The 26,809-nt window shown below is 33.6% G+C and overlaps 1 protein-coding gene across 1 annotated transcript in view; it reads right to left on the reverse strand.

The window, feature by feature from the left end:
* Positions 1-26,809, reverse strand: part of LOC150106107 (epithelial sodium channel subunit gamma-like) — a 134,310-nt gene that overhangs the window by 4,440 nt on the left and 103,061 nt on the right. Inside the window, exons 7-8 of the mRNA XM_090393856.1 lie at positions 18,480-18,528; positions 1,231-1,299 (exon numbers count right to left, since the gene is read on the reverse strand). Of these exons, the coding sequence (XP_090249982.1) occupies positions 1,231-1,299; positions 18,480-18,528 (118 nt within the window). The remainder of the gene's footprint in view (positions 1-1,230; positions 1,300-18,479; positions 18,529-26,809) is intronic.

A 26,809-nucleotide genomic window follows, 5' to 3' on the forward strand; every position in this document is an offset into this window, starting at 1 on the left:
CGACTAGAGAAGCTTGTAACCTTTAAATCGGCCTTCAACTGTTCACCGAGTTACAGGATCTATTGTTTTTTTCGGAAATTCGGGTTTTTCATACAGTATATTCAACAACAATGAATGAAATCATTCATGTATTGCCTTGTAATTTATGGCGGAAATTCTGCAGCGTACTCTCTTCAGATGCCATTTAAAATTAGCAGCACTTTTCAGTCAGTAATCTGATTGCTTAACGATGAAGACTGACTTCCTATCAGTATCCAAAAGTTAGAGCTTTAACAGCCTGTACGCAAAATAGAAGGAATTAACAGATTTTTTTATAAATAAATGATTACCTTGATTGCTGAAATTAAATTAATTTAAGCATATGTAATAAACAATATTTAGTAATTGATGTCTTAATTCAATAAGAGTAGTTTGAGAAAAACTGGCAAGCAACCCTTGGTGGCTTGCCAGTTTCTTGAATTCCTTTTCTCTACTATATATTTTGTATATTTGAATGCTGTCAGCTAGAATTATCTGCGATGGCTTAATTATTCTGCAATCATCCCGATTAACGAAATTAAACATCGGTGTGATATCGCTTACTTATAAGTAAGTTAACTCTATACAACACACGATTTCCAGTATTATAATAACCGAAATCGTTATGCGCTATGCTCCTTGCCTTGCTGGGATTGGTTTTCGTTATCTGTCTTAGAAAATAAATGGAGGCGTCCAGAGATTTTTCAATGTATTAGTTTACCATTCCTTCACATAATTAATTTTAAAATACGAATAATTAATCGATTAAGTTCGTATATTATTTAGTTTCGTGTTTCCCTCTAGTGTTTATTCCTCATTTGTGGCAATCTAAACCCGTATCGAAGTAGCATATGAATTTATTTATTTATTTATTCACGATAATAAATTGGACTAGGCACGAGTACAAATGAAATCCTTTGTTTCTAGTTATAGAGGAAATCGTGCTTTAAGAAAGATCTGTTGTAGAAGCATACAAGCATTTAAATGATGTAGCAATTTCATCTAAACAATGTTGAAAACGAGTGATGACCTGTTCCGACAGCAAACAGTATCATTTCAAGGAAAACATATTAAAACCGAAATAATTCTCCATTTTAAAATGTGTTATTTTAACAGTGAATAATATACTTTAAAAATAATTCTCTGTCTAAGTCTAACCAAGTGGATTTGTCGTATATCGAAATTACTCAAAAAGGAAACAAGATCACTTACGTCATACTTTGGTTTATAAGAATGCTCTTCCACATATCTCTCCATATAGAAAGTCATACGAACGCGGTCCTATCAATCATAAATATTATGTCAGTTACTGTCATTCAATATATTTCCAAAACAGAGTACAACTGATATAACCCCCAACCCCCCTCACACGTAAATTACTATTTGTGAAAATAAGTAAAATATATTGAATCTACATCTTTTATATTAAATTTTTTTAAATTTGTAATATTGTGAAATGCGATATTTTTCTTGATATATTCAGAGTGAAAGAATTTCGTTAGAAGTTTCTTTTTATATTTTTTATTTTAAATACTTATCTAAAATGATATTATTATTATTATTATTATTATTATTATTATTATTATTATTATTATTATTATTATTATTATCATTATTATTATTATTATTATTATAAAAAAAAAGCCATCCGAAACTTCTACGTACCTGACATGATAAACAAACTGCCGTTCGACAACAGAAACCTAGGAACATACAGAGAGCTGAAACAGGCACTATATAAATATTAAAGCGAGAATGAAAATTAGAGCAATTCCTGTTTCTCTTTCCCCCACCACAACATACACACACACACACACAAACCTACGACAATCCCCCTCTCAAAAAACTACCACTACAAGAACAAAGAAACAAACACACCATGTCTAAATCCAACCCTATTTTCACAAAAAAAAAAAGAAAGTTAAACTGTAATAGCTGTCGAAGTCTTTCTAGCACGTACCAACAAACAGTAAAATCAACACCTGGCTTGTGACCACTATAGGAACACAACCATGAAACCACCACCCTCTGTCATCTATTATCTTCCTCAGATAAGCTCTGCTGAGCTTCGAGGAAGAAAATTACTAACTTGCAAGTATCTGTTATACACACTTGTAATGCGTTATAAATATTATATACATATAATTACTACAGCAACTATGTATGCAATTCATCTGAGACATAAAAAAAAAGTTCTGTATAATCCTTATTGTAAATACTGTAAATATTATTATTGTATGTAACTTATACTGAGACATAATAAAAAAAAATAAAAAAAATATATATATATATATATACCCTGCAAGCTTATCTGAAGGAAGATATAGACGACATAGACATTTTAATACTGACTGAAGTATCCACGACAAACGAAGAGGCATCCACCTACCAAATGCCACACTTCCAACAACACAAACACTGCAGACAAACAAAACGAGGCGGAGGTATAATAATATTTATCAAAAATTCACTAGAAGAATTTTAATTCAATCGAAATTAAAAACATCAAACAAGACAACTCCTTGATATTAAACGCAATATACAGACCACCCAACTTAAGCACCACAAAATTCCTAGAAGAACTGAACAGATGGCTTTCAGCCACGGACGTAGGCACCGCAGAATACTTGATAATAATAGGAGACATTAATATAAACTTTAGGAACATAAATAACAACACAGGACAATACCTAGACCTATTATCGGCATATAACATAACCTCATCCATACAGTCGTATACACGAGAAGAGATAGTTGGAAACACAACAACCTCGTCCTGCATTGATCATATAAATATAAGGGCCACTCCAAACAGCCACACATCAGCCGTCATAACATGCAAACTGGCAGACCATTATTTCACAGCATTACAGTTACACACTGAACCAGAACCCATAAAACTCACTGAGACTACAAAACAGTATCATAGCATTCTAAACGAAACAATAGTAAACGATGAAATCAGAAAAACAGAGACTGGATGCAGATAGCATCTTTAGACTCTGCTGAAGCTGCATATAATAATCTTAAAATTGCATTTAACAAAATATATAACAAAGCATTACCAAAAACAAAAATACGCCCCCAAACGAAACAGAATCCATGGATAACAGACAACATACTAACAGACATACAAAAAAAAGATGCCCTATGGAAACAACTTAAGAAGTCGCCGAACAATATCGCTTTAAAAGCTGAATACAAAAGAAAACGGAATCTCCTAACAACACAGATCAGAACGGCAAAAGGAAACTATTACAGCAACAAATTAACAACAGCTCAGCATGATATAAAGGAAACATGATATATTATTATTATTATTATTATTATTATTATTATTATTATTATTATTATTATTATTATTTCTCAGATAATCTTACATATAAGCTTCGAGGATGAAAGCAGAGAAATTAGTTCTCATCCAAGATATATCATATGTAACCAAGTGCATGTAATGTATGCATCACATGTAAACCAAAGTATGCAATGTATGTAATATGTAAACAAATGTATATAATGTAAGTATCATATCTAAACAAATGTAAGTAATGTATCATATGTAATCAAATGTATGTAATGTATGTAATAACTGTAACAAGAGTATGCAATATAGAGTGATTATATCCATCATTGATATTGTATATATAGAGTATAAAATTGCAAAGAACCATCTGTGATAATCATCATTATGAATATTATAATAATATATGTTGTAAACAGTTATTGTTATTATTATTATTATTTAAAAAAAACTCGATGTACGAGAAAGTATTTGTTATGCATAATTATCTTCATATAATGTATGTAATTTATCTGAGAAATAATAAAAAATAAAAAATAAATAATAATAATTATTATTATTATTTTCCATGTCAAAACAAAATATCATTCAAAGAACAATTTGGCTGGTGATACAGAACAATTCAGATTCAACCCAAGAATCTAAGAATAGTCGGTCAGGTAGCGTTCGTAAGCGTTCAGGTAGCGTGACCTTCAAAAATAGCATTACTTGGAGCAGTCACAGACTGCTCCAAGTAATGCTATTTTTGAAGGCCACGTGGGTTTCAAAATATTTATAGCAATTAAACATCACTTCGTTGATGTTTAATTGCTGTAAATAGTTGGATAGCCTCTTTGAATTTGCACCAAGTGCACCAACAACTATTGGAATGATTTTGGTGTGTTTAAGCCACAGCCTGCCAACTTCGTTTGCCAGATCTCGATATTTAGTAATTTTTTCCAGTTCTTTGTTGCTAATGTTTTTATCACTGGGTGATGCGATATCAATAATCCAAATCTTTCGCTGTTTGATAATTGTGATGTCAGGTCTATTGTGCTCCAAATGCCGATCAGTTTGTATTCTAAAGTCCCAGAGAATTTTTGCTGTTTCATTTTCCAATACTGTGTGTAGTTTATTCTACCACCAGTTATCATATGTAGGAAAATCATATTTTTTGCATACATGCCAATGAATTATTTTGGCTACTTGATCATGGGGGTATTTTTAGTCAGTTTGAGCTCTCGTGCTGCAGGCACTGATTAAATATTCTACAGTCTCACTTTCTGATCGCATAATCTGCATTTTTGTAATTGTTGATGTTCGAGATTTTCAAAATACCTGTTCTTGAGCTGCTAGAATAAATCCTTCTGTTTCTATTTGAATATATCCATACTGTAGTCATTGCCAGGTCTTGTTCATGTCAATTTTGTCCTCAGTATCTCTAAGAAATTGGCTATGCAAAGTTTTTTTTTTTTCCAGTGCACATATCGGTTATTTTGCTGTTCTTTTTGTAATCGGATTTGTTTCCTGTTGCTTTTAGAAGGCGCATGTGTATCTGGTTGAAGCATTGGCTCAGAGCTATTGTCTATGTAATTTCTTTAGCTAATTTCTTCTTCTTCCACAGTCTGTCTCATTTGCAGTAGACCCAGCCCGACATTCTCCTTGGCAGATACAACCGGTCAACATCACTTCGTGGATGTAATGCATGATGCATAGTCATTAATATTTCTAGTTTTGCTGACCACTTTGTCCGGTTCTTCTTTTGTCCAATCTATTATGCCAACTGTGCATCGGATCACTGGTGTAGCCCAAGAATTCTTTGCTCTAATTCTGTTTAATCTATTTAGTTTTGTTTTCAGAATATTTCTAACTCTTTTGATGTTTTCTGATGTAGCCTGATGTTTCACCTTTGAGTGGAGAATATCAATGGCTTCTAATATTCCTAGGTATGTATAGTGTTCCTCAGTTTAAATTGCTTTTATATGTTTCTCTTGAACAAAATTGAAATTTCTAGTGTCATTAATGTATCCTCATTTAATAGAAAATTGCATTTATCTAAGCCAAATTCCAGTTTGATGTCCTGACTAAAATACGAACTGTGTTCAATAAAGAATCTATTTGCTAGACCGATTTTCCATATAACTTCAAGTCATCCAGATATTTGTAGTGATTTTAGGATCCAAGAGTGTGGGAGGGAATCGAATGCTTTATTATAGTCTAGCCATGCCATGTTTAAGTTAGATTTTTGAATTTCGTCTTTTTGAATTTCTGAGAATCATTTTATTAATAAGGATCTGGTCGACGGTTCCTCTAGATTTTTGAAAATTGCCATTTTATTCAATCGGATAAAACGGATTTATCAGATTGAATAGGGAAGTGTATATGGAATATAAGTAGTAGTATATGGAATTTGCTATGATTGCAGTGATCAGCTTAGTTGGTAAGCATATTATTGGACGATAGTTACTTGGGTCTGCACCCTTATCCTTATCTTTCATGAAAAGAAGAGTGCGCCGAGATATCATCCAGTCTTCTACTGAGCCTGACTGTAACAAATAATTTAATTGTTCTGTCATTCGATCATGTATACTGGGTTAGATGCTTTAACCAAAATCTATGTAGCTCGTCTTTGCCAGGTGCACTCCATTTTTTTAAAAAATTTTCTAGCTTGTGCACTGACCATTTCTTTAGTAATAGGGACATTTTGCATTTGTTTTTGTTTAATTTCTGATTCTATTTCCTTAAGTCATGAGGCACCTTTATTATATTCAATAGGGTTATCCCAGATTGTCTTCAAAATTTGTGTGTTTCTTCTTCTGCTGGAGAGCGATATTTTGCATTTATATTTCTCTGGAGAGACTGAAAGAACTGACGCTAGTTCTGTCGAAATTGCATATTTTGTACATATTGGTTTATTCTTGCTTCATATCTTTTAAATGTCTGGGCAGTCCCTATAATTCTTTGTTATAGCTTTTCGGTAACTTCAGCAATTATTTTGTTGGCCAAATTATATGTGTTAATCAGTTTGCATTTGAAGTTATTCTTTTTCAACCGCCCTTCTTTAAAACTCTATAAGATGCTCAGATCAGCTCGAATTGTTTTGACTTTCCATTCGAACAGGATTTTCCATAGCGCAGATTGTTTCATCCTGGGCTTTTGCTTTGTGGTTTGCAACCAATCGTTACTATAATGATATAGGTTGTGCTGTATAGGAGCTGATTTGTTTCCTTTATACTGTTGGCTGTGATAGTTTTAATAACATTATTTGCATCTAAGAGCAGCTGTTTTAGCTTAGACTTATGTAAAGGTTTTAATGATGGTGGTCTTATCCTTTATTTATAGAGTTCATATGTTCCAATATCGCTGACTTCATTTTACACTGCACTGTATTTAAGCGCTGTAACTACAGCGCTAAGTACATTAAAAGCAAAAGTTGTAATATATATATAACTTATTGTTATACTATAAATGCTGTTAAAATTTTTATCTTATTCATTTGCAAACTATAAATTACCATCTATTGTAACTGTTGTTAACATATTATATAAAAAAAAGGAAAATGTGTATGAAATTCATTGTTAAAAAAATAAAATAAATAAAAAAAGGCTGGAACAACGTATTTTGTAAATGCGTAACATGCAAGCATAACTTTAATAATAAAAATCATTGAAATAAAAAAAAAAATACTGTCATTATTATATGTATGTAATTTTTAGGATTTTTAAATTTGTAATTTTATAATTTATAATGTAGTTATTATATGTATAGAAGACATAATAAAGTGTTTTTAAAAAAGTATTATTATTATTATTATTATAAATAATATATTTTAAATAAGGTACATTTATATTTTTATAAATAAAAATTAATTACAAATTTAATCAAAAGTTATTTTTTTAAGTTGTGAAGTAGAGTAGAGTTTTTTTTTTTCCTTGTGGATTAAAATTCAAAGTTTATCAATGGCATCAATATATTCGGCTTGGAGAACAGAATTCTGTTCTTCAAGCCGAATATATTGATGTAAAAACTGTAAGTATCCGTTAAGAAATAAGTAAGTTATTAAGTTTTTAATGTATAGGTAGTCAAACATGCGAGAGGAGAATAAAGGAGATCGTCATTTTAGCAGTCAGAGGATCACCAAAACCAGAAATATGAAACGATACAAATGCCAGCAAGAGTTAACGGGGAAAGAAAACCATCACCAAAACCACTCTCTTCTGTTTTGAGCCTTCTCCTTCAAGGTTGTATACCTGTCTGCATTCAACATGTCATCTAGCATTGTTTACCTTACTCTTCCTTTGGGTCTTTTCCCGTCTATTTTACCTTAGAAGCATCTCTGATGATTCCATTCCCTCTCAAAATATGTCAGATCCAGTTTCCTTTTCTTCTTTTTATTCTCTCTAACAGACTTCTTTTTTCTTCTACTATTTTCAGGACCTCTTCATTAGTTATTTTATCTGTCTATTTGCTTTTTTCCATTCTTCTCCAAATCACATCTCAAAGCATTCCAAAATCTATATTTCTTCTTTCTTCAATGTCCAAGTTTCAGATGCATAGAGGACAACACTCCACGCATAGCATTTTATTAGCCTTTCTTTAGATTTCTGTCCATTTACTTCTGAATAAATTCCAATTTCTATTATAAGCATCCCTTCTCATAGTTATTCTTGCTTTTATGTCACTTTTACATCCTTTATCACTGCTAATAACACTTTCTAGATATTTAAATGTTTCTACTTGATTCAATTTTTTCTCTTTTAGTTTGATATTAATATTTGCCTCTTTCATTTTTCATTACCTTTGTTTTTTTATGTTAATTTTCATTCCATAATTGATACAGTATTCCAGTACTCTGTTCAACAAATGTTGCAGTCCTATTTCATTATTTCATAATAATGTTTTGTAATCTGTGTTATTGCAAATATCTCTGTACCACCAATCTTTATTCTTTCTTCCGAATTCTCCAGTGCTTCTTTTAATATTGCATAGGAATACATGTTAAACAAAACCGGTGACAGAGAAGAGCCTTGTCTTACTCCTTGTCCATTGATACCTGGTTCTGTTGTATACGAATGTCTCTCACAATGGCAGTTTGACCCATATATAGTGAAATAATTAGCCTTCTGTTCTTTCAAATCTATACCAATCTTTTCCATTACTTCTACCATCTTATTCCATTTTACAAAGTCAAAAGCGTTTTCAAAATCTATATAAAAATATTAACTTCTTCATTCACTTACACACTTCTTTCACTTAGTAGTTTTAACAATCCAATCGCATCTCTTGTTCCCTCACCTGTTCTGAAAGCAAATTGATATTCTCTAAGCAATTCGTCCACCATTGATCCAATTCTCCGTGTTAGGATTCTCATAAGTATTTTTGGTGTATGGGAAATAAGGACTATTGTTCAAAAATCCTCGCAGATCACTGCATTACTTTTCTCTGGTATAGATATAAATATTAAGGTCATAAAATCTTTTGGTAATTCTTTGTTATAAATTAAATTTATTATTCTAGTTATTTCTTTAGTTCCTTTCTTCTGAAGTTGTTTCAGGAATTGTGCCGGTATTTCATCTTTTCCTTCTGCCTTTCCACATTTCAGTTTTTTTTATGGTCATTTCAACTTCTGTCATCAAATCTCTGGGGCCTAGATCATCTTCATTTACCTTCTGATTGCAACTCATTTCATCTACTTTCCTTGCCATATAGAACTTCATTGTATTCTTGTTATCTTCTTCAGTTATGATTTTCCCATTCTTATTTTCTATGCCTCTAGCTCGAATTCCATTTCTCCTGTGATTCATGCTTCGTTCTTTTTCGTACAAAAGATCACCTTCCCACTCTCTCTTCATTATTTTACATTTCTTCACATTAGTTTTTAATCCAATCTTCTCTACTTCTTTCTGCTCCCCTTCTCAATTTGCTATTTAGGGTTCTACATCGTATTTTCCCTTCTAGGGGCGTCTTTATTATTCCACTCTCTTCTATCTTCCATTAGAGATCATATCATTAGTTATCCATTCGATTTTTTATTATTTTAGCTCTTACATATCCAATTTCTTCTTCTTCAATTTCTTCATTTTCTCTTTATCTTGTTCCCATTTCTTTTCTGGATCTTCACTTTTGACAAAATTTGTTTACTGTAATTCTTTCTCCAATCTATTTCCAAGTTCCTTGGTAGATTCTTAATTTCTCAAAGTTCAATTTTTCCCCATTTCATAGCTTCCTTTATGTTATTTATTTCACATTTATTTCGATGAATAGTAGAATGTGGGCAGAGTAAATATGAGCTCCACAATACGTGCATGCATGTTTTACACTCTGTTTTATTATAATGTAATACATTTGATACATTTCTGTATCTCATGGTTTTTTTCCATGTGTATATTCTTCTCTTTGATTTATTAAATGAAATATTCATAATTATTAGCTTAGTTTCTTTACAGAATTCCACTAACTTTTTCCCTCTCTCATTTATTTTACCTAGTCCTTATCTTCCTACTACACTCCCATCATCTTCTCCCAAAACTCCATTCCAGTTTCCCATTATAATCATATAGTCTTTGCTTTTTCCTTCCTTAATTAATTCTTGAGTTTGTTCATACATTTCCTCTATTTCCTCATCTGAATGGTCACTTGTTAGCATATATAACTGCAACATTTATACCGGATTAGAGATTAATGCAAAAATGATCAAAATTTTGAAAATCTCAAAAGAAATCTTCGAGCCAGAAATCTTCACAAACAATATGCAAATTCAATATATAACAGAACACAAATATTCAGGCACCTACTGTACTGCAGATAGAAAGAATATAAAGTAATAAGAATTAAAAGAGACGTACCTAAAGATGCCTTCTGGAAAAATAAAGATCTGCTCAGAAGTCCTGTAGGTATCGAGATAAATAAAAGAAAAGAATGATAAGAACATTAGTGGGGCCAGTTTTCACATATGGAAATGAGACCTGGGTGTTAAAGAAGAGAGAAAAACAACAGATAATGGATTTTGAAACGTGGTGCTATAGGAGAGATATGAAAATCTCATGAACAGCTTATGTGATATAATATGTCCATGAGATTTTGTTTCATAGACAGATTATGAACTTTATTTGAAGTAAATGATCCAGAGGGAGATGAGATTTGCAGAACATGTACTGAGAGGTTCAGTAGGACAGAGAATACTAACAGTTTTAGAAGGAAAAATTACGGGAAAAGGATCAAGAGTAATAAGACTAACAAAGTAATAAGACTAATTTTACTGTGGCAAAACCACTCATCACAATATTAATTTCTGTGGAATAAAGAAATGTTGTTGTATGTATTAACAAAAGAGGTGTGCCAGATGTGCCAGAGTGTCACGTGACTAAACGCAAGCTCGTTTCAGCGAATCTACGAGGCGTGTCCAGTCTTCGAAATGGAAGCGTCCTTAGAACAGCGATATGCGATTAAATTTTGTGTGCGTTTGCAAAAACCGCATCGGACACTTTTAACATGATACCCGAAGCTTTCCACGATGAAGCAATGTCGAGGGCAAGTGTTTTTTGCTGGCATAAAACTTTTCAGGAAGGAAGGCAAAATGTGGAAGATCTTGAACGTGAAGGAAGACCTTCAACGTCCAACAAAGAGACAATGATCAACACAGCAGCGATTATCATCAAGCACGTCAAAAGAAAGCGTCCATTGCTGAAGAATGGCTTCTTATTGCACCTCAATAATGCAAGGCCACATATTGCTGGTTATGTAGTAGACGTTTTGCAGAAAAACAACATAGATATCCTACCACACCCTCCATACAGTCCTGATCTCGCACCATGCGATTTCTGGCTGTTTCCTCAGCTCAGGAAACCACAAAGAGTCCGCCATTTCGAAAGCAACAAAGCATGTGTAAAAGCTGCAGAGGCGGTTTTGAAAGAACTCTCACATGTGTTTAAGGAGTGGACGCAACGTTGGGACAAATGCCTACTACCGTAGAAAACTATGAAAACTACGTTTTCGAAGTAACTACCGTGAGACGCGATGGCTCACGGTAGTTACTTCGAAAAATACCATGTAAATGATGATGAATAAAGGTAATCTGTTTTCTGTATAAATATAGTCTTATTACTTATTGAACAGCCTACGTGTGTATATATATATATATATATATATATATATATATATATATATATATGTGTATATATATATATATATATATATATTTATTTATAAAATTAAAATATAACTGACTAGAACCCGAGAAAGTATAACAAAAATCTTTAATAAATCACGACTAGTTTCATCGATGTTCCGACTTCGTCAGGTGAGTAAGAAATAACATAAAACTTGTAAAAATAACAAGATGAAAACATGGCCTTTCTAGCTTAATAAAAAGAAGCAGAATAGTAACAGTCATATTTGAATAGGTGACCGCGTGCTGCTGTTTGCATGAGTTGAATGTGTGCGATAGCTAATTTTAGAGCGCCAGTATTGGATTACTGCGCTATGGGAATCAGGCAAATTATAGCTTAGATTGGCGTTCAAGTGTGAAGGGTCCAGAACTATTTCTTTAGATTCTATAATTCGTCTTTCAAATTCATCCTTGCATATATATAAATTGGTTGTGCGGTCCCAATCAACTTAGTGTGGCCGTTCTTCGAGGTTAGAGTTTGCGGAGAAGAGAACATGACTGGAAAGGGATCTCGCTAGTGTTCTACTGTAGGAGATGACTCGTCTATGTTCCTCAAGACGAAGTGAAATAGATTTATCTGTCTGGCCGAAATAAGGCCATTTTGGCCTTATTATGTGCGACTGTGGTCGCAATTAATAAGTTATGTGCTACCATATGGTCGCACATAACTTTATAAACACCAGGAAAATGCAGTCGGTTGTGTTTTGGTTTTGGTCAACTCAGAAAAGAACGAAGTTTTGGCAGAGTAGTATAGCCGGTCTTTATGTTGAATTTCTTCATAATCTTTCTCCGACAGAAAGAAAAGCAATCCACCAGCTTCGTAACAACAATGACATTATTATCTTTCCTGCTGACAAAGGGAGTGCAACTGTAATCTTAGACAAATCTGACTATCGTTCAAAGATTAGCAAATTATTAAGTTCTGATATCTATTCTATTCTAGAAAGTGATCCCACAAGAGAACTTCATAACCGTACAAACAATCTTCTGAAATCTACTTTGGAACTTCCTAGACACACTCTCTCCGCTCTCTCCATCCCCTCATTCCTAGTTTGTACGGCCTGCCTAAGATCCACAAGGCTGATACTCCTTTAAGACCTATTGTGGAATGTATTGACTCACCTACGTACAATCTCTCTAAATATCTTGCAGCTTCTTTAAAACATCTAGTTGGCAATTCGTCCTCCTTCACCAAAAACTCTAAAGATTTCATTTCCAAAATAAAAAATGGTGACAAAATGGTGAGTTTTGACATCGTGTCTATTTTTACGAATGTACCTACAGATGAAGTAATGCCTCTTCTTAAGGACAAGGTTTCTAAGAAAATATTTGCTCTTCTAACTCACTGCATCAATTCCGGATATTTCTGCTATGAAGATAAAATATATAAACAAAGAAGCGGGTTAGCTATGGGCAGCCCTCTATCCCCAGTCTTAGCTAACATTTTTTTAGAAGATTTTGAAGAGAGAGCTATTTCTCTAGCTACTTTAAAACCTAAACTGTGGTTACTCTTCATTGATGACCTCTTCCTTATCTGGGAACATGGTTTAGAGGAACTTCAAAACTTCCTAAACCATTCAAATAATCAACATCAGAACATTAAATTCACATCAGAGCTAGACATTAATGGAGTTTTCCCTTCTTGGATCTAAAGATCAATAGGTTACCTGACTGTCTTAAATTTTCAATTTTTTCGAAAAACCACCCACACCGATAGATATTTGCATGCCTCTTCTCATCACTTCTCTCCTCAGAAATTGGTCATCATCTCCACCCTTGCCCATCGAGCAAGATGTCTGACTTTCACAGAAGTCCTTCAAACAGAGCTTAAATTCCTAAAAAAACACCTTAAATAATAATGGATATTCATCTAAAATAACTAAACGTTTGAGACCACGCCAACAACCTCGACAAGAAGATGAATCCATCACTCATATACAGTTGCCATTTATCAGCTCTCTTACCCCAAAACTATCTAGTATTATGAAGAAATTCAACATAAAGACTGACTATACTATTCTGCCAAAACGTCGGTTTTTCTGAGTCGACCAAAACCAAAACACAACCAACTGCATTTTCCGGGTGTTTATAAAGTTATATGCGACTGTGGTCAACGTTATTTTGGCCATACAGATAAATCTATTTCACTTCGTCTTGAGGAAAATAGACGTGACATCTCCTACAGTAGAACACTAGCGAGATCCCTTTCCAGTCATGTTCTCTTCTCCGCAAACTCTAACCTCGAAGAACGGCCACACTAAGTTGATTGGGACCGCACAACCAATTTATATATATGCAAGGATGAATTTGAAAGACGAATTATAGAATCAACAGAAATAGTTCTGGACCCGTCACACTTGAACAACAATCAAAGCTACAATTTGCCTGATTCCCTTAGCGCAGTAATCCAATACTGACGCTCTAAAATTAGCTGTCACACACTTTCAACTCATGCAAACAGTAGCACGCGGTCACCTATTCAAATATGACTGTTACTATTCTGCTTCTTTTACTGGAAAGGCCATCTTTTTTACCTTGTTATTTTTATAAGTCTTATGTTATTTCTTAATCACCTGAAGAAGTCGGAACACCGATGAAACTGGTCGTGATTTATTAAAGTTTTTTTGTTATACTTTCTCGGGTTCTAGTCAGTTAAATTTTAATTTTATAAATGTATATATCCCTAGTCAATCCTAATTACAACAATATATATATATATAAAATATGAAAATTTGGAATATTTCATGGAATTCGTAAATTTCAGTTACAACATCCCTGACAGCTATGCTGCAGTTGAGTTGTTCAATACTGGCGTTCACGAGAACTTGCAAGCACTCACGCAACAAACAATGCCCCGTTGAATAACTTGAAAAATACGTTTTTATATCAATTATGTATTGTACTTTTGCCTGTAATTCTTAGTTTTTTGTATCTTCAATTTTTATTATTGTTTTCTACCTTTAGTGGATAACTGATGAAGGCAGTAAAAGGCTGAAACTAGTTGTATCATTTTCATTAAAACTTAATATTTTATCTCAGTTTAAAGTCATTAAATATCTATTAAAAAAAAATATATATATATTCATATTTATATATACTGACTATAACCGAGACTAGTATAACAATTAAATTTATATATATATATATATATATATATATATATATATATAGACTAAGATTGATTTACTCGCTTTTTATGCATATCTATAAAAGATTGAATGACACTAGAACCAAGAGAAATGAAAACACACAATTTTGTACTACACAATTAGTTTCAGCTTGTACCATCCTTCGTCAGGTGCACATTATGAAAGAAATAACCTGTAAACATAGAGGAAGAAACTGGAAACATCACAGAAAGTAAATGTATATATTTAACGTTGAAACGTTGAAGTCAACATATTCAAAACTGTTTACTCATTGTTAAGCGTATGCATGCGTATTGCATCTCGTGAACGCCAGTATTTGACCGCATCAGAATGACAGTCTGAAAGGTTGTAGCTCAGGTTGTTGTATAGATGTACAGGGTTGAGAATGATTTATTTAGATTCTATTGCCTTCCTTTCTAATTCGTCATGGTAACAGAAAATGTTGTTAGACTTATTCCATAGGATTGTATGGCTATGGTGTCCTTCATCAGAATTGGCCGAAAAAAAAGGACATGGCTAGATAAGGCACTGGCTCCCGTTCTCTTGTAAGTGACGTCTCCCTTTTGCTCCTCAATGTGTAACTCGATTGACTTCTCTGTTTGGCCAAAGTAAGGAATATCAAAATTGCACCAGATCTGGTAAACACCAGGATATTTAATATTATGATGACTAGGTTTCGGATGCGTCACTAGGGAACGGATTTTTGGAAGAGGTGTAAATAAAGTTCTTATGTTGTTTTTCTCAAGAACCTTGGCTAATTTGGGAGAAACAGAGCTTATGTATGGTATAGAACTTTATGATGTTCTATCGAATCTTCAAGAAGAGAGCGATCCCAATGTCCCAGAGTAGAAATTATTCCAAATTTTTGAGGATGATAAGGATGGAATTGACTATGGAGATATCTGTTGGTGTGGGTAGGTTTTCTGTAGATCGAAATTATAAGTTTTTCTGAGGAAAAAAATATCCTCATTAAAGGATTAAATTTTATTCCATCTCCTAGATCTAGCCCAAAGGAATTACCTACTAAGATAGAAAAAGCTACATCCTTTCTTCCTACACAAGAACAATTATTGCTCTGTATTGAACCCATTTTTATCATCAGTAATGCAAAAATCCCTACAGAATATGTCTTCATCGGAACGATAGGCTCTTAAGAAGTTACGAAATGACAAAAATATAATTATTCTTCCAATGAATAAAGACAACACCACAGTTGTTCTTAATTGAAGATTATCAAAATAAGATGACGGAATTGCTATGGAGTGAAACTTACTCGATCCTCGAGAGAGAGAACTCCACAACTGGACAATAACTTAGTGAAAACTACTTCTGAACTTTCTAGAAACATTAACCTTTCTCTTCGTTCTCTCCATCCGCTTATTCCATGTTTATATGGACTACCCAAAATCCACAAGGAAAATACCCCACTTCGACCTATCGTTGAAGGTATTGGCTTTCCAACATACACCCTTTCCAAATATCTGGCAAAATCTCTCAAATGTTTTTCCTGTAAGTCATCGTCTTTTATTAAAAATTCTGCGGATTTTGTTTAATGTATAAAAGATATTATTGTTAGGGAAGATGAAATGATGACAAGCTTTGATATAGTCTCCTTGTTCACAAATGTTCCTACAGACAAGTTATTGTACTACTCAAGGATAAATTATCTAAAACGATTTTGGCCTTACTCATTGCATCAATTTCAGGATACTTTAAATTTCAGGATACCATCTATAAACAAAATCATGGTCTTGCAATGGGTAATCCGTTGTCTCCTGTAGTTGCTATCATCTATCTAGAAGATCTGGAAGTTAAGCGTGACCTATTTCCCAAGGAATAAATTATACAGGCATTCAAGTCAAATGTAAAGTAGTTTCTCCTTTCACAACCCACCACCCATAATGTGCTATAGGTTGACCAGCCAACCTCCTGTATATGGGCCCAACATTAAAATAACATAAATAAATAAATAAATAAATAACATAGTTCAACTTGTTTTGAAATGTCAAATGGAGAAAATCCAAATATCTGGCAAAATTTTACGAGACTTTTACGAACACACCTGTGGCAAATCAGCATCTAAATGCTGCCGCCATCTCATCACTCTAAACTAAAATTCCCATACCTAATAACAGGAATGAAATACCCCAAACCTATTTTGGAAAATTCCAACTGCCAACTATAGATAACCAAAGACAAAATGTGACATCAATGACGGATGGATGTCACCCTGGGAAATTCCAACATATCCTATCTCTAACCATCACCACAATCCCGTACGTGAACCAAAACACACTAAACGATGTAACTGTCAGATATGTTCCCCAGAATTTCCAAACTTATAATGTCACGATTCCTTATCTCTAACCAATACCCACAATGCTATCCGAACCAAACACACTACGTGATGTCCCTGACAGATTTGGGGGCCCCATCGATATTCCAAACATTCCACACTCTATCTTATCTCTAATCATCATCCACAATCTCATACGAAACCATTTACTTATGTACCTCTCACAACAAAACACAACCATGACAGTGATGTCTCTTCCCCATTTACCCTACCCTTGTTCAGTTTAAAGTGTCCCGCCAATCACACCACGAATCCTTATCCAATAATATATCTTCCTTTTCCATTCAACGTCGTTTTCCAATAACGTCACTTATTTGCAACTAACAAATTACGTCATTTATCTACATCTTATAACAACACACATCCGGTACATGGGCATCACTTCCTCTTACAGCCTACCCCTATTTTGTTAATAGTGTTCCACCAATCACGACACAAATCCTTATCTCTAACCATCACCCACAATCCCATACGCGATCAAAACAAACAACGTGACGTCAATGACACATTTGCTCCGCAGGGAAATTCCAAACATTCCAAAAACATGACGTCCTCCCAATGACGTCACTGATCTTATGAACCAATCACGATACGATTCCTTATCTTGATCTTGATCTGGTTATTAGTGCCGCCCATACTACTTATGTCTTTCCTGAGTTCAAAGACATCGCTGAATTTGCTCTTGTTTCAGAATTCTTTAGATAGTAATTCTTCCATGGATGATTAGCATGTGCAACTTGTGCTATTTCTGCAGTAGGAACAGACTTTCAGAACTCTGTTAGACTACAGGTGCTATGTGGTCAGAACTCTTTTCGTAAAAGATTGTTGTAATTTGACTGAAACATAGTCGGACATTTCTAGCGAATATCTACTTTTTGTGCAATGTTCCTTGATATTGTGCTAAAGATTTAAAAGTACTAAGAAATCATTTTTGAGCCTCCGTTGCTGAGACATTGTACAAGAAGACATTTATTTTGAAACACATGAGTTCGAGTAGGTAAAGGAAGCGAAGACCCTTTAAACAGGGCTCTTCAACTGGACGTGAGTTAGCCAATCCCCTACCGAGAAGGAAGGGATTTTCACTAGCGTTTTTCTTCGCAGCATGGCAAACGAGTCAGTAAAACATCGAATTTGCAGACAAAAAAGAATATTTGTAGTCACAGACCTAACCACCTAATCCTCGAAATACGGTGAAGAAAGCCAAGGATTGGACGTTCATGGCGCTTAAGTGCTTGCTAGAACCACTAATGAAGAAATCATTCTTGCCGTAGGCCTGAACATATGGCATTCGTAATCTTCTTATCAGCCCTTCTTCTGCGTGATATTTCAGTTCTCAGTAAAAAGGAATGATTTTCATATCTGTTTTCCCAATACGACACAATATAATTTACCTAGTGTTTTTTAAAATGTACCATATGTGTTTATACTTCACTAAATAAATACTTTTTCGACACACTGACGGAATAAGCTTTAATTACAGAAGATCAAATTATTACTTTTTATACTTACATCATAGAAAAGATCCGTTTCGAAAATATTTACTCGATACATCCACTTCCTATATAATAAATAAATAAATTACCTTACACATATATATATATTATAGAATTTATTCTATATTTTATATTCATATTTTATTTTATATAAATATGAATATAAAATATTCATATTTATACAGTCTTATGAAGAATTGAATGACTAGAACCGAGATTTAAGTAAAAAGGTTTTAATATAAAAACACTACTAGTTTCGGCCTGTAACAGCCTTCTTCAGGTGGCATTATAAAAGAAAGAAAAAACACTAAACATTGAAGGTTAAAAAACTATGAACCACATAGGCAGTCTCTATACATAATTAGCATGAAAAAGTTGTAGTTGTATTTGAAGCTGTTCTTTTGTTTGTTGCATTCTTGGGAGAGTGCACTCTCCCAACAATGCAATTTTGATATGAGGACTGTTTAACTGTACTGGTGAACAATATTCTGCCGCAGATTTCACTAAGGCCAAAGTGGAGTATCGCAGTGTAATAGCAGAAGAACCCCCATGTAGAACCACACAGTTTTTGTATGATGTTATTACTGGTTCTGATCTTTAAAGAGAGATTCTCCAGATGTCTTTTGAAAGATTGTGTTCTATCCATGGTAACACACAGATATTTAGGGAAAACGTCGTGCTGCAGCATTGTGTTGTTAAAGCTGACCCGAAGTTTCCTATTTGCCAATTTGGTGTTTAGGTGAAAAGAGCTATCCCTGGTGTTATTGAGGTTTGGTGTTAGTCTCCATTTATGAAAGTATTCCCTAATGGTTCTAAGGTCATTTGTGAGAATATCTTATGTTATTTCAATGCTCTTGTGTTGGATGGCGACGGCTATGTTTAACAGTCTAACAGTTTATTATTCACATCACGTATACAAATTATACATATTATACTATTCAATTTGTATAATTATGACAATATTTCACAATACAATTCAATGCACAGTACAATATTACAAAATAAAATCAAGAATTACCATCATATTCTGTTGGTACTAACACTTATTTTGGATATTATTTTATTATGGTTAATAAAAAGTTTTCTCATATATGCAAGTAGAATATAATATATTTCGAATGGTTTCATAGTTATGATAAGTACCTGGTTTAGAGTAATGTAAGTTAGTTAATGCAAATATGTGTAACCAAGGGCCGTAGCCATACTGGTTACTAGAAAAGTAATTAGCTCAAAACAGACACTGAGAGTCCGGGGACCGTATCTAAGACGACTCCCTTACCAGTTATAATAATGCACATGTTGATATTTTAATACCTATTTGAATGAACCAATTTGTAAATCAATACCTTATTTGGTTATGATATATGAGTTATAATGATCTCTCATACTATACGTTTAAAGTAATTGCAACATTGTTTAATCCCATTAGGTAGTTTCTCAATCTTTTTCTGAATGCATATTCTGAGGTTATAGATTTAATTTCATTCCGAAGTTTATTATAGCTACTCGTCGCAATGTACTCGAAAGATTTATGAAAAGTTTCTTTGTTTGACTTAGGTACTTCCAGCGTGTTTCGACCGCAGCGAAATCCAAAGAATGCTGCATTTACAAATTTTTTAACATAATATATTCTGTTAATTATGAACCAAAACTTATATTTTTGACCTAGTTGTAGGTAGATCAAATGTATATAAGTTGAATAAGATCGGTGCTAATACTGAACCCAGTGGGAACCCATTGTTCAGCTTTCTCAGTTTGTTCATTTTGTTTCTTAGTACCACATGGAAGAACCTATCGGAAAGCAAGTTACCATTAAGTCTTATGATGGATTGGCATGGTATGACTTGTATCAGCTTGTGTATCATCCCCTCTTTCCATACCGTGTCGTAAGCAGCAGTAAGGTCAACAAACACAACAGAGATTTTCAATCATCTCTGGAAGCCTGCTTCGATATGGGTAGTAAGGCTTAGTACCTGGTCCGTACAACTACGTTGAGTCCTAAAGCCTGCTTGCTCAACAGGATAACTTCAGATATTTTTGGCCCAATTCTATTAAAGAGGAGTCTCTCGAGGAGCGTATAATAGCAACTGAGGAGCGCAATTGGTCAATAGTTCTCTGCTTGATCTTAAAACTTGTTGGATTTTAATAGGGCTATTATTTTGGTTCTCTTAACGGCTATTAGAAGGTTTCCGGTCCTTAAAATGTGAGAAAAGAATCTTGTTAGCCACTGACGAGCGTATTTTCCATAGTTTACCAAGAATTCAGGGTGAACGCCACCTGATGCTTTTCCAGTTTTCGCCTCCTTCAAGGCCTCAGTTATTTCGTTTGTGATAAATTCTCTTGAAAATCGGGAACCGCCATCTTCACTTTGCCGTAATTTTCTGAGTGTCCGTTTACCTTCTCATGTGTGTTGATGATCACGAGGGGCTTTAGACAGCGAGGTTATTCGACAGACAATTTGATCTGGAATCACCAAAGAATCTTTACGGGTGATTTCGTTACTTCCCCCTAACTTCCTTAATAGGCTCCATGTTTTTCTACTTGATTTTTTAAAGTCTAAATCCTCTGTAGTTTTATTCATTTTTCTCTGTTATCATTATCAAGCTTCTGGAGTAATTCATCAGCTGTGTCAGAGTCACCAGATTCTAAGTAGATTGGTATAGCTCTTCACAGTCTTTACTTCTTTGCTATTGATATGACTGCTCCATAATTCTGTTGTAGGTTTCACTCACAGGAGGTATCCATCTTACTATTTTATCCAGTTCTTGTGAAAAATCCTGCCAGTTCGCTTTTCTAAAATTCCATCCTTGGTCGTGGAATAGACCGTTTTATTGGTATATGTATTCCTACTTCTACAAATACTGGGCGATGGTGGCTGTGTCGAAAATCTTCAAGGATTTGTCTTGTTGTGTTATCGGTTGATTTTACAAATTTTGGGTAACAAAGCAGAGGTCTGGGTTGTATTCCCTCTTCCATGCCTTAAATGATCCTTTGTCCTTTGCATCAAATATTAAGCTAAGATTGTTTTGCTCAGTCCAGTTTGTTAATACTTCACCATTTCCATCATTATTATTGTAATTCCCCATGGTGTGATGACTGTTAAATTTGTCTGAGATAATTATAATCATAAGATATGAATGAATAAATCCTTGAAGTATGCAACCGAACTTCCTCTTCCATACCTGCAAGAATGTGGTATGCATTATTATCATGAAAATAGTTAAAAGCTAGTAGATTTCCGTATATACTTGCAATCATTACGCTTGAATTAATTTTACTAGCATTATTGGAGTTAATCATGTGCATTTCTCTGATTTTGTCAATCATTTTTAAAAACGCAAATTGCACTAGTGTCTGAGAGGGAAAAATGACTAAGTAATTGAAGCAACAATTTTTCTTTACTGATTTTGTTTTATAGAATTAACAGGTACACAAATAGTTTATACTTTTACACAAAAACCAAAATTTCATTCTTTTTTCAATTTTGACTATATACTGAAGTTCAGATAAGTTCAGATATCTAAATTTGTGAAGTATTTATGTCATATTACGGAGTAGGTATTTAACTTACTTTTTTTTAATAAAAAATGGTTCGTAAGCCAATGTGAAGTCATTTCTCTTTATGTATATATATATATATATATATATATATGGGAATAAATTTTTAACTTGGGTATATTGTATATTAGGATAACCAAGCAATAGCTTGGTTGTCCAATAACATTGCTTGGTTATCCTAATATATATATATATATATATATATATATATATATATATATATATATATATATATATATATATATATATATATATATATATATATATATATATATATATATATATATATATATATATATATATATGATGTGCAGCTGTGTTCGATTAGTTAACTATATCCATATATATATATATATATATATGGATATAGTTAACTAATCGAACACAGTTGCACATCATAATCCAAAAGAAAACAAAATTGCTAACAAGAGTCAGTTAAGAAGTCAGAATCAAGTTATAGTGCAGTATCGTCGAGGATGGATTAAGCAATAGAAAATTTGGTGGACTGCTCTTAAAACCAAAGTAATACATTCTGAAGCCCTTCTAAGCCTAAAATTAGCAAAGTGATAACCCGACGTCGGATACAGTTCTTCCAAAGAAATGAGGTCGCTTGTGTTCAATATTTAATTTTCACAATGCACAGGTTCACTTACCTTTCGCTGCCATTGCAAAAGTCATCCTGCTGGATAAGTTACTGAGAAGATATAGACGTTTAGATCTTTTAATTCCTAAATGATAAATATTCATCACTATGAATTGGGAAGTATTGATTTGAACTCCCTCCCCCGGTGTAGCTCTTTTAATTTAAATTTATTGAGTTAGAACTTCGCTAATGCGATGTCACCAACCCGGAAAGCCTGACGTTTTTCTGAGTCATTTGCACAGAACTGTAATTTAGCTTTCCCACAAACTTTTCGAGAATGTCCAGTCGATATTTCCATCCTTTCACTGTAAATTAGAAGGATGTCCATGTGACAAAATGGTAAAATAGCATTTGCTTTGTATCTTATTATTATTATTATTATTATTATTATTTTATTCACATAACTGATACACAGTCAAAACAAGATATCATATAAATAAAAATGTATTATTATTATTATTATTATTATTATTATTATTATTATTATTTAGTTTTATTTTTTATTTTATTTATTTACACTTTTTTGTAGAGAGTTGTTTCGAGACGTTGTGAGGAAGTTTGCTTTTTTATTCACCTATAAAATTATTTTTACAATACGTTTTTTTAAAATAATAATTCTTTTGTATTTAGTAACTACTGATTTTTGGGTTTTAGCGTAATAACAAGTATACGAGTATTTCCTAAAATATCTCTTAGAAATTATACCTGTTGCCCCGTTCCATTCGCGAGTTCCTCCATGCAGAAAAATTAAAGAAATGCGAACCTTAATAAATAATAATGAAAAAACTCCAACCAGAATACAGAGAAGAATTGAGAACAAGTAAGCCTCTTCTGTATACAAACTTGCTGGTTTTGAGATACGGAAACTGAATTAACTTTGAAACTACAACCGTAAACTATAGACGGCTGATACTGGAACATTGAATAAGTTACGGTAACTGGTTAAATTCGAGAAACGATTGGTGAAGCAGAGACAGAAGGAGAAATATAAGCAACAAAATTATTATTCAGATATTTGTAATAAAAATCTATAAATAAGTGTAACATTTAACTTTATTTCGAAATTTAATATAACGATATATATTTTGTATCTAAAAAATTCACTGAAAGACAATTTATCGAATGAAAATTTTCTGAAACCCAATTTATCCTCCACTCTAATCCACATATTGGAGTATATTTCCATGAATGTCGTGCACAGCTTGTAATCTTTTAATCCCAAAATACATAACTTTAGACTTTCCCCACATTAAACTTTCGTCCATCTTTTGCCCATTCAGCCCGCTTTTTTAATCATCCTGATAGTTCTCCACATCAGACTGATTACACAGTCCAACACAATTTTTGCTGACTTTTATATGAGACTTGTTTTTTACTAATTTGGGTGCGCTGATTTCAAATATCAAACCGATTTTTCTCTATCACGTCAGGTTTTTCCTCTATGGCATTTTCTTTTTGCTAATTTGTAAGTTTTTGATAGTTTTAAGGAGGCAATACTATTTAGAGGATCAAAAAAATTGATTTTTTAATATTATTTTCTGAAAGTATGTACTTTTAAAAATCTGTTCCTAACTTTTTATCAAGAAATTCGAAAAATTCCCGAAGACATAACCTATTATTCAAAGCGGTGCGCAGATCAGAATGGGAGCGCTCACCGCTCTCGCTTGTTAGTAAACGAATAAATGCGTAAGAACCTGCAATGGCACGTACTGGCGCTTTGAATGCGAGAGAGGACGATAATTAGATACATAACTACTTAACAATATTCATTAAAAATTACAAGAATATTTATAAAAAAAAACAATTTTACTTACCGATCTTCCATAGTTTTTAAGCAAATCAGAATCGGAGTGGTGAGCGCTCCGATTCTGATCTGCGCACCGCTTTGAATAATAGGCTATATCTTCGGGAATTTTTCGAATGTCTTGATAAAAAGCTAGGAACAGATTTTTAAACGTACATACTTTCAGAAAATAATATTAAAAAATCGATGTTTTTGATATTCTAAATAGTACTGCCTCCTTAAAACTATCAAAAACTTACAAATTAGCAAAACGAAAATGCCATAGAGGAAAAACCTGAAGTGATAGAGAAAAATGAGTTGGATATTTGAAATCAGCGCACCCAAATTAGTAAAAAACAAGTCTCAGATCATAATCAGCAGAAAAACGTTTTTTTCTTGTTGGCCAGTGTTATTTATTATACCCAACTTCACTTTATCGGCAAATAACTGAATATCTTCCTTCAAGCTTCAAAACATTTCCCATATCATTTATGTATAAATGGAACAATAATGTTCCAAACACAGAGTCTTGCGGAACTCAACTTGCCGCCTACTTCATCCATTACATTTCGGTATCTCTCCGTCAGCCATTCTCGTATCCAAATCACCATTGGTTCCAATTTTCTAACAGTATTCCATGGAATATCCGATTAAACGCCTTAGCAAAATCCAGCAAGTATCACTGTGTAGCTATTTCCCTCGTCCAGCTCAACTGTCGCTTTATTACAGAATGTTAAGAAATTTCCTAAGGCAAGCCCGACCTTTAAAAATATCACGTCCCCCCCATAGAGTATGATATTCTTATTCATCCATTCCTGAATTATGTGTTTAACCAACTTTTCCAATACTTTTACCACAAATGATGTATTCCCAGATATACAGGCTTTTAAATCGAATGTCAACAAACTTCTCCTTTCCCAACCCACTATCCATATACGGTACTAAAGTGCTATAATTTGATCAACCCACCTCTCGTGTACGGTCCCAACTTAAAAAAAAAAAAAAAAAAAACTCCTGAGATGGTGATTCGCCTGTAATTTTCTACTGTAGCTTTGATCCTGAAATGGTGATGAAAATAGTAAAAGAACTATTTTACTCACCTTCCACACGCTATGGACTTTACCTGAGTTCAAAGTTAAATAGCAAATTAAGAGGCATCCACAATTCCCTTGCACATTCACGTAATACCCGAGCTGATATTCCTTTCAAAATTTTAGCAGTATTTGCATTTAAATTCTGCAATATCCTAAGTATCTCTGATTCCTTAACTTCAATTCTAATATCAGTTATTGTTACATAACTGATATTAGAAATATCCTCCCACGTGGGTAGTAAAGTTTCGAAAAGTGGTCACTCAGTAACTCTACTATCACATCTGCCTCAGTGACCTCGCCGTAAGCGCCCACAAAAGTTTGACGCTACTCAGCTTTAAATCTTCAACAAACAACTGAATATCTCCCTTCAAATTTCCTTTGACCTGCTTGGTTAAGGTCATCTCAAATCAGATTTACCCTAGCTTGCAATGCTCGCAAGTTGAGTTTTGTACCGTTCGTGAGTCAACTGATCACCTTTCTCCTTATAAATCCTGCATAACATTTTTTTTTTTTTTTGCTGATCATACCTAATACTAGTAGCTCTAGCTATCCGTCTAACGCCTACCTTATGTATCTTTCTGATCATGGGAATACGTTCGTATATTGCTTCCTTCCGATAACTGTAGACTTGCATCAGCTGCCCTCCTGATACCCTAAAGGGGAAGGGAGGGGGGGGAATCGTTTAAAGTATCTTCGTGTCTTCTACTGCCTTGATTGTAAAGTTGTGCGGATTGTTCATTCTCTTGTTCTGTTTAACGAGCTGACGCAGGGAAATTGTTTCAGTGGACTGGTGCAGCAGAATTATGTCATCCCTGGAATATGAATAAGAGTTTGGTTAGCAAGTTTTGTGGGAGGTCTAGATTTTTAGATTTGAGCTTTGAATGAGTGTAATGGGTTTCCAGAGTCAGTTATGAATGATTTGTTGTCTCTCCATCGATTTAAGAAGAGGTATCACAGATTGTGTAGTTGGTTTTGGTCTTGCACGATGAGTCTGTGGTTCCATGCAGGTCCCCGTACAATAATAAAATAAAAAGAATTTATTTAATTAATTATTTATTTTTCTATAGTCCTGACATCCTGCTCCCGCTACCGAACAAGAAATTTATTCAAGCAACTTCAAGCCTTCTTTCACACCAGGTGATGAAATTCAGTTCTCGCCTAAAGAGCAGTCACAAACATCCATGCCTACCATTCGAACCCGCTATCTTTTGGATCAAGGGCTGATATGCTAACCATTCCATTAGCCAGGCTCTCAGTATAGTCGTGAG

Source organism: Typopeltis vanoorti, chromosome 6 (genome assembly GCF_054136105.1).
Source record: "Typopeltis vanoorti isolate ZY-2024b chromosome 6, IOZ_Tvanoo_1.0, whole genome shotgun sequence".
NCBI classification, from domain to species: Eukaryota; Metazoa; Arthropoda; class Arachnida; order Uropygi; family Thelyphonidae; genus Typopeltis; species Typopeltis vanoorti.